The sequence below is a fragment of the Spermophilus citellus genome (assembly GCF_964194105.1).
Source record: "Spermophilus citellus genome assembly, chromosome: 5".
NCBI lineage: Eukaryota > Metazoa > Chordata > Mammalia > Rodentia > Sciuridae > Spermophilus > Spermophilus citellus.
In genome coordinates this window covers 50359800-50374651 of record NC_138186.1, presented here as the reverse complement: position 1 = coordinate 50374651, position 14852 = coordinate 50359800, and the positions used below count along the sequence as shown (strand labels likewise).

Here is a 14852-nt window from a genome sequence, read left to right as displayed (position 1 = left end):
GTCAGGGTCAAGAAGAGCCGGGTGGTGTCACACTCAGAGTCAGGATGGAGCTAGGAACCTATCAAGATCAACAGCAGCTAAGGTGAGAGTCAGAACTCAGGATGAGGCTAAGACTGGGGTCAGGGGCCCAGTGGGCCTGGGGACAGGTCAGGGGAAGATGTCCAGATGATGCTGGGGTAGGAAATCAAAAGCAGGGTTTGGGACAAGACCAGAGCTGATATCACAGGTCAAGGAGAGGATGGATCAAACCAGGGTCAGTATAGTGAAGTTAAGGAGCTAAAGGTCAAAGGTTGAGATGGAACTGTGATAATCAGGGTTAGCCTAGAAGAGGGGAAGGAAATCGGGGTCAGATTAAGAAGTGGGATGAGGCTGGGTCAAATCAACGTCAAGGTGGATCAGGATTAGGGGCGGAAGGGCAAAGGTGAGAGGATACTAAGAGTGGACTCAGGGTCAAGGTGAGTCGGGGCACAAGACAGAGTCAAAGGTCAGGGTGAGGCTGAGTTAGGTCAGCAGTAGGGACCAGCGCACGACTTGGACTGGGTCAGGGATAGGGATAGAGCTGCCCCCTGGAGCCAGAGGTTGGAGGTCAGGGTCACCTTGTCGTAGGGGATCTGCAGCAGGTCCAGCATGACCTTGTGGGCATCCATGTTCTTGAGGAGCCGCTGCTGCTTCTTCCTCATCTGCTCCCCGACCCCACACATCTTGTTCAGCCTCTCCAGGATCTGGGGTAGGGGGAGACGAGTGGGCCCAAAGCCCTTCGCCCCCCCCCCAGGACCCCTCTGCCCAGCCCTCCATGACCAAGTCCCAGCCTCATCCAGGACAGGAAGGGGGAAGGAGGTCACAGCTGTTGAATCAATCCATCACAACAAGCCAGGGAAGCACTAAAAAACCCAATTCCACCCATAAAAGTAAATAGAACAATATGACTGTGAAATGGAATTTCATTAAATTCCTTCGGCTTTAAAATAATTCCATCTGGACCTTGGCAGTGTTGTTTTGAACATGCCAGAAAAGCTGGAAGATATCTATCTGGAGGGCCAGGAGGGCGGAGGCGGAAGAGCCAACCAGCTGAAGCCTCGGGGCACAGAGGTCTGCAGAGCCCAGATCCTCAGGGACCCTCTGCCACTCACGCCCTTGACGATCTGATAGTTCTCACTGCTCTTCTCCCCTGGTGGATGCAGAAAGCCCTCCTCGTCCGTGGGCCGCTGGGGACACAGTCAGGATCGGGGTCAGCCAGGCCCAGCTCTCCGGGGCTCCCCGCCCCAGCTTCCCGCCACCAGGCTCACCTCCTTCTTGTCCTTGGCGGTGCCTGCCTCCCCCTCCTCGCCCTTGCCACTGCCTTTCTTGTCCACCCACAGCTCTGATTTCTCCACCATCATCCGCAGCCGGTCCAGCTCTGATTTGATCACCTTGTAGTTCTCCACGTCCTGGGCCGAGATCAGCAGCTGCACCTGAAGGTGGGGGATGGTCTTGGCTGGTGGATGGGTACCTCCAGGTCCACCTGGAGAACCCCAGTGCCTTCCTTAGTGTCACCCACCTAGTGATGCCTCTCCCAGTGCCACCCACCACCACCTGTTCTTCTCCATCAAGCCAAATCCTACTCCCATTTGCCACCCTGCCAAAGCCCACCACTTCCAGGAAGCCTTCTCTGGAGCCAAGGGCACTCTGCCTGCACTGGCACGTCACCTGGCTTCAGCTGCTCTGACTCATGTCACTATTACTGTGGCCTGTCATTAGCTCACCAGACCTTCCATGGGCAGGGCAAAGTGTATCCGTATCGATGATCACTGGCTGAAAGAGGGGGGCCTGCGTCTAACTCCCGCCCCTCTCACTCTGGGCCAGGAGACCAGGATGAAAGACTCCCTGAGCCTGGACTTCCACCCCCCTCAAAAAAAGGAATGACAGTGGTGCCATACTATTAGGCTGCTGTGAGAATTCCAGGACATAATGAGACGTCAAGTGAGCACTTGTCAACCACCAACCCCACCTGGCACAGGTATCTCACAGGGAGCTGTCAAGGGTCCGTGACGTCAGTCACAAACACCAGGCACTTACTTGGCTAGGGCTGCCTGCGAGCCAGGCAGGGTTCAGAGCATCAGCACTGATGTGCGTAATAGAGTTTGTACACAATAGAGTTTGCACACTGTCAAGCGCTGCCCACAACATAAGAAGGGGCAGACATTGAGCCAGGCCGGAAGGGACAAAGGTGGCCACAACTCGGTCCTTGCATTGAAGGAGCTCAGCAAGGCTGGAAACCCAAATGTGCACCCCAAGTTCCCCTGAGCTGTGAGCTCCTTAATCACTGAACCCCCAGTTGCCCAGGTCGGCCCAGGGCACAGTTCAGGCAGCGCCAGGGGATCCTCCCTCACCTGCTTGAAGGTGTGCATGGCCTCCTGTCGCTGGCTGAAGTGCTTGAAGAGCAGCTGGAGGGCTCCCGAGACCAGAGGTGCGTAGTCGTGCATGGTCAGGTGGATGAGTACACGCAGGAACATGCGGCCACCCTCGTCGTCCACCTCCAGCATGCTACTGGTCTTCCTGCGGACACCAGGGTGCCGGGGCGTCAGTGTGCTGGCACACACCTGCCTCCCGAGGGACCCAGGCCTGGCACAAGCACGCTCTCTACCCCCATTCAGCAGAGGCAGCACCCAGTGTGACATTTGTTCAAGATACTGATGTTTTCCCACCTGTGTGCAAACAGCCCCCGGCCTGAGGCCCTCGAGGGATCTGTGTCCCCTGGGCTCCCTCAGGCCCTCCCTGGATAAAGCAGGGAACCCTTCTAAGGGGACCCACAGACCTCACCACCCCACCTAAGAGGACTTAGATGGAACAGAAGTGGGAAAACGTGATTTTTACCAATCTCTAACGAAAATGGAACACTTCCTTCCATGAGGAAATACTAGCCGTATTTTGTGAGTTTGTCACCAATGAAAATCAACAGATGTTTTCACATCACCTCAGAGTTGTTAACAGAAATTGTGAAATATTGTTTACATTCACCACTGCTTCGAAGTGACGGCGCTAATTACACCCACCGGCGGCGCAGCGTGCTATTTAATGTGTTAATAAAGAGGCCCATATATAACTATCACTTCAACTTGGTTTGCTTCAATATTTTGATAACTGCTTCTCAACTGCCATAGGTTTCCTTTGTAATTTAATGTGCTTTATTTCATGAATGTAAAACACTGTCCTGAGAAGGGGCCCGTGGGCTACACTAGACCTCAAGGAGGGCGGGGCTCACAAATGGCAGGAGCTCCATGTCCGGCCCATCCCAGACCACCAGCATGGGGGTGGGGCAGGTTGCAAAACCCCCGGAGGCCCTCCCTGCTGTGGGACAGGAGGACATTTGCCAGTCACCCGGCCCAATCCCTGATGCACAAGTAGAGGCACAGCAGCCCTGACTGGAGGCAGGGGAATGACCAGGATGATTGAGACCCAGGTGGTCCCTACATGGCTGGGGCTGGGCAGGCAGGGGAGGGTCAGAGGGTGCACACTGGTGAGGGTCTGCAAAGGAAGAGGGAGCAGCCAGCACCCAGCCCCAGAAACCCTGACTGCCCCAGGAGCAGGCATCAGGCCTGAGTCCTCATCACCCACCCAACTCCCACCCAGCCCCACACTCAACCCTCGCCTCACCCTACTCCAAACATGGCCTCTGCCTGCTCCCCAATGCGGTCCAGGTTCATGTTGGCAGCTGAGGGGAGTAAGAGGAGCAGGTGGGGCACAGGGCACAGGGGTGGGGAGCAGAATCACCCCCTGGCTGCACTGGCTGGCTGGCGGCTCCCCGCCTGCCCCTTCCCAGGCACAGGTGCAGTTCCAGGGATGGAAATCACGCACGGGAGGACCACAGCAGCTTGTCGCCCAGGGAGTGAGGAGACTGGGATCTGACCGGGCTCAGTCCGGTCAACTGTGACTTTAGGCAAATCCTGCCCCCCACAGCCCTCGGTTCCCCACCTAGGAATAGGGAAGGATCCCTGCCCTTCCCCTCATGTGGCAATCAAATGGGACAATGGAGAGGAACCACCTGTTCAGGCTGGGAAAGGGCGGGAAGGGAAGCTGCCCAGGTGTCCACTGCGCTACCCTGTGTGTCCCTGGGCCACTGCCTGCAGGTGGGGTGGAAGCCAGGTACGCACTGGTGGAGTCGAAGGCTGGTGCTGTGCCATCGGCGCCACTGTCCTGCATGGGAAACACCTCCACAAACTCCTTCTTGAAGACCGACAGCAGGTAGGAGATGCGGTAATCCAGGCGCACGTTGAGGATGAACTAGAGACAGGCAGAGGACGGAGAGAGGGCCGGCCTGGGGTCAGGAGGCCTGCCTGCTCCGTGAGGGGTGAGGGCGACCCTGACTGGCCTCTAGCACTCCAGGGCTTCTCGGATGTCACGACAAAAAAATCAAGATCCCTCTCCCAGGGATGCTCTTGCCCAAGTGAGAGGGTTGGTGCCTCCCCAGCAAGAGGCAGCGAGTGCCCGACCAGCCCACCCAGGGCCTCCTGCCAGGCTGGACACTGACGGGAAAGAGAATGAAGCTCCCCAGGTCCAGGGCCGACTCCTGCACTCCCATCCTGCTCAGCCAAGCAGACCTGGGGCTCCCAAGCAGAGGGGAAACTGAGGCACGAAGACAAGATTTGAAGGTTCACCTGACTGGACTCTATCCCCAAGATGAAGAGTCTCTGGCCACACCCCTGATGCAGACAGCCCTAGCTTCCAGAATGAGTCAGAAGCCCCTCCTCTGACTCCCCCAATCAGATCCTGGCCAGAATAGGTCCCCCATGCCGATGACTGCATTACCCTCCTGTCCTCTGGGGGCCACAAGACCTCAGAAACCCATAAGCCCCTTCCCCTGGGGTGGTTGGGGAGTCTCAGGCAAAACGCAGAACAGGCATGACCATATCTACCTCACAGAGAAATGGACTCTCCTATCTCTACTCTGCTCCAAAAATCCCTGTGACCTTGGGAAGGTCGCCTTCCCCTTTACTTTCCTCATCCATAATATGGGAGGATTAACCTAGACTTAGGGCCCATTGGAGTCGCCTGAAGGGCTTGTCACAATAGACCATGGCCACACCTCCAGTGTCCCTGATTCAGTAGGTCTGGAGTGGGGCCTAAGAACGTGCACTTCTAGCAAGTCCCCTGCTGATGGTGATGCTGCTGGTCCAGGGGACTAACCCTGAGGACCACCAGGCTAGACAGCAATCACTGTAGAACCTTCCAGCATGAAATACTGAGATCAAAAGGGTTCCCCTGCATCTCCTTGCATCTGTCCCTATTCCCAACACCTCCCACCATGGTCTTGGCTCAGCCACCTGCAGGATTTCCAGAATCTTCAGCTTGGTCTCCATCACCACAATGTCTTCATTCTCCTCAAACTTGCTTCTGTCCAGAGGTTCAGTGGCCCCGGCCCCAGCAGGCAGGTTGGGAGTGCCAAAGACAGACTGCTTCCGGCTCAGCACCATGGTGGACATCATGTGTCCCACACCCTGAATGGACCTCCGCACATTCTTGCCTGTGGGTTACAGAGGGTGCCCAGGAGGGAGTCACAGGGTGTGCACAGCAGGGTCCCCATGTGACAGGAGAGGCAGAGCACACACACTGTTTATGATACCCCTGGCAAAGACAGGAAGCAGGTGGCAGCTGAGGGTGATTGGAGAGAACTTCCCACGCTCAAAGGGGGCTGAGGAACCCAAGGGCAGCGGGTGGCCCGCAGGCAAAGCCTCACCGCCTGAGTCCTCATAGGCCTGCAGCATGGCCGGCGGCCCCTGCACACAGTCGATGATGCCGAGCAGCGTGCGTGTGAGCCTCAGCAGCTCGCTGAAGCTATAGAAGCCGAAGTAGATGAGATTGTGCGCCAGGCTGACCACCTGTGAAGGGGCGGGGCTGAGGTGAGGGTGGGCGGGGCCAATGCAGGCAGAGGCGTGGTTTCACAGAGGGTGTGGCCAAGACAGAAAAAGGTTATAATGAGGGTCGGGTTCTCAGGAGGGTGGGTTCTCCAGAAAGGCAGACCCTAAGCTGATGAGGTGAGTGGACCAGGAAGAGGCAGCCCTCCCCGAGCCGTCAGAGCGGAAGGCTCCCGCTGTGAGAGTCCCAGCCATTTACTGGGGCACTGAGGAAAGTGGGATCAAAGATTCTACAACCCACCCCTGGGTGCAGACTGAGACCTAGTGAGGATGCAAGCCAGAGCCCCTGTAACCCCCAACCCTGGGCGCCCCCAGCCCACCTCATAGGTCAGCTTGTTCTTCTCCTCGTTGGCAAAGGGCACAGCCTCGCTGACCACATTGTTGAGGTAGTCCTCCACGAACTCCATGGTGCTGGCGAACTTGTTCTTCTTGTCGTCCCGGGAAGCGTTGAGGTTGGAATCATAGCTGGGGGTGGAGGGGCAGAGGCATCAGGATCCCTGACCCGCCCACCTCAGCCTCTGCCCTGGTCTGCCCCAGCCACTCTCTCTCACTCCTTGATGGTGATGGCTGTGGGGATCTCAGTCCAGAGGCGGGCAAACTTGACAGGCGTGACCAGCTCCTGGGGGTCCCGGTCCACATGCACGTGCAGCATCAGATGACAGAAGGAGGCGCGCAGGTCGAAGGGCAGCATCTCATCAGCCATGCACAGGAAGATCAGGTCCACACCCAGCTGCTGGGAGATTTCGTCAATGGCCAGGTACTGCCGGTCCAGGCACATGCGAGCAAAGAGCTTCAGCTGGTACCTGCAGGACAGGGAAGATGGTGAGGATAGTGGGGACCAGGGCTGCTAGCACTTGGGCTTGGTGAGGACTCTGTAAAGTGGCTAAGGGACATTGGCCACTGTATAGAAAGGACACAACTTAAGATGGAAGGAACCCCATCTGTGATGATGAGGATTGCAATTCCTTCTTGGCTAAGGAGGAAAAAGACTTTCTGGCTCAGCCAGGAGAGGTGCTTACAGGAAGTGAGTGGCTGAGAGATGGGGGAAGGCTGGAGAGGGTGGGGAAGTGCGGTGGGAGGAACCAGCTGGGGAGAGATCAGGGCAGCACTGTAGGAGGCTTGGCTCTGCCCTGCAGTGGGCGAGGTCATGGACTCTGCATCCTCCTCAGAGACCACACTGCCTCCCGTGGAGGCAGCAGCCTGGTGTGAACCGAGGCTCCCCACTTAACAGCTATGTAAGCTCTGGAGAGTTCCTTTACCTCTCTGCTCTTTCATTTCCCCATTGTACAACGGAGCGCAATGACGGCACCTACTTCCTGTGCTGTGAGGCATAAATGTGTGCTCAGAGAAGTGCTCAGAACAGTGCCTGGGCTGCAAACAGCCACTCAGAGGGCCACCAGCACCATGACTTAAAGTCCATATGTGTGGGCTGGGGATGTGGCTCAGTGGTAGAGCAACTGCCTAGCATGTGTGAGGCACTGGGTTTGATAAAATAAATAAAAGAAAAGTATTGATACAACTAAAAATATTTTTAAAAAATAATGAAGTACATGGGCTGGGGCTGTAGCTTGGTGGAAGAGCGCTTGCCTAGCATGCACGTGAGGCACTGGGTTTGATCCTCAGCACAAATAAAATAAAGGCATGCTATCCATCTACAACTACACAAAAAATTATAAATAATAATAATGAAGTGCATATGTTTGGAGACAGATGTGGTTTCCCTGAAGCCTGGCCGCTATGCCAAGCCTGGCCTCGAGGCCACCCAGGGCTACTCAAGAAGACAGCGGTCCTTCTGTCACCGTCCTAGGAGGAAGGCTGTGTGCAGGGCAGGGGCGAGAGGGTAGTGAGCAGTGAGGGCACTGCTGTGGAGGCAGGAGAACCCCACCACTCCCCACAGCCATCGCCCACGGGTGCAGGACAGAGGAGGGGCCAGGGCACCTGTAGTAACTGAGCACGTTCTCATCGTGGGCGTTGCCGGCCCGCGCCTCCTGCGCCAGCTGCCTCACGCTCTTCTCGTGGTGCTCGTTGTTCTTGTCGGTCCACGTGAGCCACACTTCCTCCTCAGAGTACTCGATGCTCAGGTACTCGTGCGACTGGGCCATCTCCTTCACGGGCCGGAGCCTGTAGACCAACAGCACCGTCATGTAGACTGAGCCAAGCGGGGCTCCTGAGCCACATGGAGCTCGCTCCCCTGAGTACCAGCTTAGGCGCCCATGACACCTCCGTGCCCAGCACAGCCTGTGAGCTCCTCGAGGGCAGGGACCGTGGCTCGTTCACCTCTGTGCCCGAATTCCACCTCCCACAGTGCCAGGCACAGAGCTGGGTGTGGCAGAGCCACAGAGAGCAAGGTGCCAGCTCTCGCCTGCACCCCAGCGGGGCCCAAGCTCTAAGGCCCCTGGGGTGGGCTGCAGGGCTGTGGACAGGGCAGCGCAGCCACTCACTCAGTCTGGATGAGAATGTCGCTGTTCTTGGGGTCCAGCACGCACTTACAGATGAGCTCCTGGGTGACGGGGATAGCGATGTGGTTGGACACACACAGGTCTGAGAGGTAGTCCAGGAACCTGGGGTGGTGACAGCAGGACGAGGAAGGGGGCTCAGCAGTCACAGGGAGAAAACCTTCCCCTTCCCCAGCTGGAAGCAGCAGCCTCTCTGGAGCCAGCTGACCACAGCCCATGAGCACCACCCTGGGGCAGAGGGAAGATGACTTGGGGGTCTAGAGGGGCAGGGGGAGGCACAAAGGCAGTGGCAATATTCAAAATGTTTAACCATTAGCTCAGTATAGGCACTGGTGTCACTGGAGAAGGTATGGGGCCTCCTGCTGCACCAGGAGGCACTCCTCCTGTGGCTAGATTGGGCCAAATTTGGGAGGATCCCAGAGAGGGGCTGGGGAGGACGTGATTTACCGACACTGCAGGAGTGTTTCAGTATTTTATCAACCAGCACCAGCCGACTTTCCACACTGGGCGGGGAAGGGAGAGAGGGCAGCAGGAGCGGAGGGGAGGGGTCCCACCTGGGCTCCCGGTTCTTCCGCACAAGGCTGACGAAGGTCTCCACCTCGGTCTTGGTGATGTGCTTCTCCAACAGCTTGCGGTTGTTGTGCAGCAGGGCCGTGATGGTGTCCTCCGCCAGGATGTCATAGCCAATCTGGGACTGCATCATCCCAAACTGCTTGGCGATGTGCTCCTGGGGACAGATGAGCTAGGGGTCACGGGGAGCCACCAACAAGGCATGGGGTAAGAACACTGCCTGGACCCAGAGATAGGGACCCAACAGGCAGGGGACCTGTACCTCAGGAGGGGGTGGTGTGTCGGAAACAGCCAGCCCAGGCAGAAGGGTGGCTTTCTACTGTACCGTTATTCAGCTCATCGTCTGTCTCCCAGCCAGAGGGAAACCTCCGGGAGGGCAGGACCAGCACACAATTTGTGGAGCCCAGTGCAAAATGTACTAACTCTGTTCAAAAATTAAGAATCTCAAGATGGGAGTTGTGGCTCAGTGGTAGAGTGCTTGCCTGGCATGCGTGAGGCCCTGGGTTCAATCCTCAGCGATGCATATAATAAGTGAGAATATATGAGAGCCACTGGCAACTAAAAAATTCTAAAAAGAAGAAGAAGAGGGGCTGGGGATGTGGCTCAAGCGGTAGCGCACTCGCCTAGCATGCGCGGGCAGCCCGGGGTTCGATCCTCAGCACCACATACAAAGATGTTGTGTCCGCTGAGAACTAAAAAATAAATGTTAATAAATTCTCTCTCTCTCTCTCTCTCTCTCTCTCTCTCTCTCTCTCTCTCTCTCTTTAAATAAATAAAATCAATTAAAAAAAAAAGAAGAAGAAGAAGAATTTCGAGACAACAAATCACTAAAGCCAGAACAAAGCCCTTCGATCACCTGCCAAGTCATGTGCCCATGAAGCCAGCCCTGCCTGGCACACATGTGTGCACCAGGTGAACACAGAATGAATGAGCACCCAGGTGGGGGCGGGGCGCACCTGGTTCTTGCGGTAGTCCTCCTGGGAGTGCCGCAGCACGCGGTAGCAGAGGCGGAACATGTGCTGGTAGGGGGCATTCTTCTGGTCTGACAGCTCCTCCAGCCGCACCAGGGGCCCCTCACCCCCCTTGTCCCGGAAAGGGGCCTTCAGGATGCCAAAGATCTGGGGGACACAGAAGATGAGGAGAGATTCTCCCACATGGGCTCATACTCCTAGTTAACCTCTTGACGTTAACCCCAAATGATTCCAAGCTGAACCACAACCCCAAACCCTCTCCATCACCCCCATTTTCACCCTAACTCTCCCTCCTCCTGGCCAGATCCCACTGCCAACCTCAGCCCCCGCTCCTTGCCAAAAAGAAAACTAATGCAATTATAAAAAATTTTAAAATTTGGGGGCTGGGTGGATGAAAACCATTTCTAGAAGAGAAATGAAGGAGACAATGCAGCTAAAGGGAATGCAAAAGGCCGTAGTTGGATCCTGGGTAAAACAACATGCTTTGGGGGAAAGACAAGACATTTGATGTGGACTAGAAATCGCTGCTAACTGTCTCATGATGATGGTTCTGTGATGGAGAACCATGTTCTTCCTCATCAGGAGATGCACGGTGCACAATTTTGGGGTAAAGAGCAATCTATCTGGAAATGCATGGATGGAAAGGGGGCAGGATGCACAGCAGAGGCACATAAAGTCAAACTGGAAATGCAACGAGAGCCAGGAGTGGACGTACCGTGCTCATTGTACTATGTACTATACTTCCTCAGTATTTAAAAATTCTCATAGTAAAAATTTAGAAAAATATTAAAAGTTCTGGATCCAACATCCATTAAGTTCAAATCCTGACCCTGCTGCCAAGCTGTGTGCTCAGGTCAAGTTACAGCCTGTGTGCTTCAAGTTCCTTATCAGTAAAATGGGAATGATGAAAATAGCGCCTCCTCCAGGCAGGGAGGACCAAGTGAGTCCATACAGGAGGGCACTGGGGAAGCATCTGGCATGTGCCTGGTGCCTCAAGCAGGCCCCAAGCCTTGTGCAGGCCCCAAGCCTTGTGCATGCCAGGCAAGTGCTCCACCACTGAGCCACATCTCCGGCCTGATAATCAGTTTTAAAAGTGGGTGCTGAGAAACCACAGGTGGAAACAGGAAAAGGCACACTCAGCATGAAGCAGGCATCCTGTCCCCACCACCCAGCCCCTCCCTGTCGGTTGCATGCACACAGCACCTGTTTGAGGATGTTCTGCTCTCTCATCAGCTTCTGCCGTTCCCGGTTGGGCTTGGTGACCATTATATCCAGGACATTCTGCCCATTGTTGGGGACGTCGCTAACAAAAAACACCAGGTCCTCCAGCAGCTGGATGACAAACCTGGTGAGAGACAAGAGGTATGAGAAGTGCTTTGGGGAGTCTAGGAGCTTTCCCAGAGTCCACCTGCAGCAACCAGCCCTTCCCAAGGCCTGGAGTCACCTGCCAGCCCTGCTGTCCTGAGTACAGCCTGCAGCCTATCTCCCTAGCTCTCCCCAACACCCCAGGCCCCACCCACCCTGGACTCCCAGCTGCTCCCAGACCCTCCCCTGCGGCCCACCTGCGGTCATTCTGGCTGATGAAGCCCTCGTTGAGCTTCTCCACAGCGCTGGCCAGCATGGAGCTGGCGTCATTGGCAAAGTCCAGGTCTCGGATCTCAGACACGGGCACTGACACGATGGCAAAAGCCTCCTTGTCCTCCTTGGTGGGGCAGGTGCCAAGCTGCAAGGACAGGGATCAGCAGGGCAGCTGGGGACATGCTCCAGCCCTGTCCCCATCCCCCCAGCCCCAGGCGGCCCGCACCATGAGCCTGATGGGCCGCTCCTCCTCGATGTCGATGGGCACGTTGGTGCTCTGGATCCACGTGTTGGTGCAGAGGTGCCGCAGACGCACGTAGGAGTTCCTGTAGGCAGGAGGGAGGGCGGGAGTGTGTGGCAGTCACCTCCTGCCTCACTCCACACCTCAACAGCCATGGGGCAGGGCCCACCAGTGACCCTGGGGGCGCCTGAGGCCCTGGGAGAGAGGAGCAAGCTCACAGCCTCTCCTGCTCCTGTCTACCCCCAGACCCATAGGCCTCACTGCACTCCCCAACCAAAGCCTTCTGGTAAACCTGGGACCGGAACTCACTTGGACAAATGAGGCTATTGAGACTATTTATCCGATTTAATGTAAGATACATTTGATTCATACAACTACTCATGTCTCTGATTATGAAATATATAAGGTCATGCTTCTGAGATGAAAAATAATTTGAATTTCAAAATGCACCAAGCCCCAAAAGTTTCAGGTAAAGGATGTGAGTCTACTTAATTGTGACTTGATTAATTAAGTGATTAATTAATTCTCTCAGCAGCCTGGTTGACAGGTAGACCTGATAGTCCCACTTCACAGATGAGAAGACTGAGGCAGAGTGATGTGTCAGCTGCCTGAGGGCATAGAGCTAGGAAATATTAAGGCCTGAACTGGTGCTCTGGAAGTTTCTTAATGTTATGTCCTGTCATCTCAAGGGTGGCAGAATCTTGCAGGTCGGAAGCCTGGCCTCCCCAGACAGTGTTTGGGTTTCCAGTGCTTCTGGGCCTCGGATGAACTATGGTACAGCCTGTGATTGATCACCCAGACTGGCTGGGGCAGGCCATGGATAAGTGACACTGGAGAGGAGGCTTGGTGATAATGGAACCAGCCCAGGGCAGCACCCACTGTGTGCAGAGCCCAGGGTTGGGCACATGGCAAGCAATGGCGGTCAGAGCTGCACCCCCAGAGAGGCACGACCTGCCGGGACCCCAGAGGCCCCAAAGACCTCAGGACATTCAGAAAGTCCTAGGGACAGGATGGCCCAGCCAGCCCCCAAGCACATGGCGCGCACCCACCGGGGCACAAAGGAGTCAGTTTTCTGCAACGTGGTGGGGTCCAGCTCAAAGAGCGAGGCGATGTCGTTGCCGTGGGGGACAGCTACCAGGCGGTACTTGATCTTCTCCCCCGCATTCCTGCGGCCTGCGCGACCCTGGGGCCCCTGGGGTGAGAACTCCATGTCACCTGGGAACCCACCTGAGAGACCTCCCTGCAGCCTGTCGCCCAGGCTCCATGGCCTCTCCTGCCCCCGTCCACCCCCAGGACAGGCTCACGCTTGCCCGGCTCCGCAGCCCCGTCTTGGTCCTCACCATTCCTGCTGCCTTGGGGTCTGAGGCATCGCCTTTGTAGCTGGGGTTCTCCTGGACACAAGTACAAGATCGGGGAGCTACTGGTCACCAGGCTATACTCCCAGGACCCCACCCAAAACAAGGTCATCCCCAGAGGGCAGACAATGCCCACCGCAGCCCCAAAGCCCATGTCACTCCTGAGGAGCCACACTGGGATCTCTTCATGGCCCCTCTCCACAGACACATGTGAACACACACAGACAACCAGCACACACCAGTGTCCCCTACACACAAGCATATGGACAGACAGTTACTTTTGCTCCCTGCGGTAGCCCCAGGGTCTAGAATGGTGCCTGGTTTGTGGCCGGCGCACACCAGCTCACCTGTAGTTGTACATCTCTTTGATCATATCTGATAAATAAATGCATGATGCAGCCAAGCCAGGGCCCACAGGCACAGGCATCTGTGCATGCAGAGTTGTGCACATGCACTCCCGCATGCACCCGGGGCACACACGCAGCCAGAGCTCCCAGAATGCCCCTGCCTCCCCGCTCACCTCAGCAGCCAGGTAGTTGCCCGTGGCCAGATGCTTGAAGCGATACAGGCCGTTCCAGTGGCCAGCTCCTCCTCGGCAGGGGTCATGGTGGACCACCTAGGGACATGCAGGGATGAGAGGCTGACCAGGGAGGGGAGCCCAGACCCCAGGAGGCCTGGAGGTTGCTGGGTAAGTGGGTGTCTCTTGCTCCAGAGGGGCTCAGAGGAGGGGTGGGGTGAGCAGCCCAGCCTCCAGCATGCAGAGGGGAGGGGAGGGGAGGGTCCGGGTGCAGGGCTCTGACCTCCACCTCCCAGAGGGCATTGGAGCTGGTGGCCGAGGTGGCGGACTGGCGCAGGGTGGTGCGCAGGAACACCTGCAGCTTGCCCTTGTACTCGTCACACGTCAGGAACTTCTCCTGCTCTGCGTGGAACAGCCGCACCACGTCTCCCTGCAGGCGGGGCGGTGTGGCTTTAGGATAGACACAGCCCCTGCCTTCTCAGTGACACAGGGCCCCTCTTCCTGCTTCCAGGGCCAGCACCAGACCGCCCGAGCCCAGCACCACACAGCCAGCACTGTCCACAGCCCCCACAGACCCCCAAGCCATGTTCAAACTCACCCCTGACCACATCCCTCCCTATCTGTCCCCCTAGACGCTCTGTCTTGCCTCTAACAGCCATCTCCAGTCGCCTCTCCAAGAAGGCAGGCAGAATCCCACCCCCTGGTGACCCCAGGCCATGGCTGCCTTCTCCTAGGGCCTTTGCTGCCCTAGGAGAAGGCAGCCATGTCATCAGAGAGGCTCTGGGGAGAGGGGTGCAGGGGACGGGCTCTGACTGAAGTGTGGACTGTGTGCAGACTCAAGGGAGGGAGAGAGGCGGCATCTGGGCAGTTCATGCCCATTGTTTCCTCCTCCTCTGAGCAGCTAGAAGGCAGGGGGTGTGGCCTGTTCATCTCAATAGCTTTGGAAAGAGACCAAAGTTTAGATCCTGGCTCTGTTTTTATAAAAGCTGTGTGACCTCCTTAACCCTCTCTTTTGGTTTTTGTTTGTTTGTTTTTCCTAAGTACTGAGGATTGAACCCAGGGTACTCTATCTCTGAGCTACATCCCCAATACTTTTTATTTTTTATTTTGAGATGGGGTCTCACTAAGTTGCCCAGGCTGGCCTCAAACTTGCGATCCTCCTGCCTCGGCCTCCCTGAGTTGCTGGGATTTCACGCGTGTATCAGCTGCACCCAGCAGCTTAACCTCTCTGAACCTCACCTGCCTCTTGTGTAAAATGGGATTATTCTGCCCT

The 14852-nt window shown here is 56.4% G+C and overlaps 1 protein-coding gene across 2 annotated transcripts in view; it reads right to left on the bottom strand.

Annotated features, from left to right (window-relative positions):
• ITPR3 (inositol 1,4,5-trisphosphate receptor type 3) overlaps window positions 1-14852 on the bottom strand; it is a 63913-nt gene that overhangs the window by 17088 nt on the left and 31973 nt on the right. For both annotated transcript variants that reach the window (XM_081295509.1, XM_081295510.1), the window contains exons 8-28: window positions 13863-14009; window positions 13583-13678; window positions 13048-13098; window positions 12757-12899; window positions 11693-11792; window positions 11451-11611; window positions 11092-11233; window positions 9874-10035; window positions 8902-9074; window positions 8333-8452; window positions 7830-8012; window positions 6443-6694; window positions 6212-6356; window positions 5714-5855; window positions 5301-5500; window positions 4131-4260; window positions 3634-3691; window positions 2370-2535; window positions 1287-1451; window positions 1131-1205; window positions 597-722 (exon numbers count right to left, since the gene is read on the bottom strand). In XM_081295509.1, the coding sequence (XP_081151635.1) occupies window positions 597-722; window positions 1131-1205; window positions 1287-1451; window positions 2370-2535; window positions 3634-3691; window positions 4131-4260; window positions 5301-5500; window positions 5714-5855; window positions 6212-6356; window positions 6443-6694; window positions 7830-8012; window positions 8333-8452; window positions 8902-9074; window positions 9874-10035; window positions 11092-11233; window positions 11451-11611; window positions 11693-11792; window positions 12757-12899; window positions 13048-13098; window positions 13583-13678; window positions 13863-14009 (2937 nt within the window). The remainder of the gene's footprint in view (window positions 1-596; window positions 723-1130; window positions 1206-1286; window positions 1452-2369; window positions 2536-3633; window positions 3692-4130; window positions 4261-5300; window positions 5501-5713; window positions 5856-6211; window positions 6357-6442; window positions 6695-7829; window positions 8013-8332; window positions 8453-8901; window positions 9075-9873; window positions 10036-11091; window positions 11234-11450; window positions 11612-11692; window positions 11793-12756; window positions 12900-13047; window positions 13099-13582; window positions 13679-13862; window positions 14010-14852) is intronic.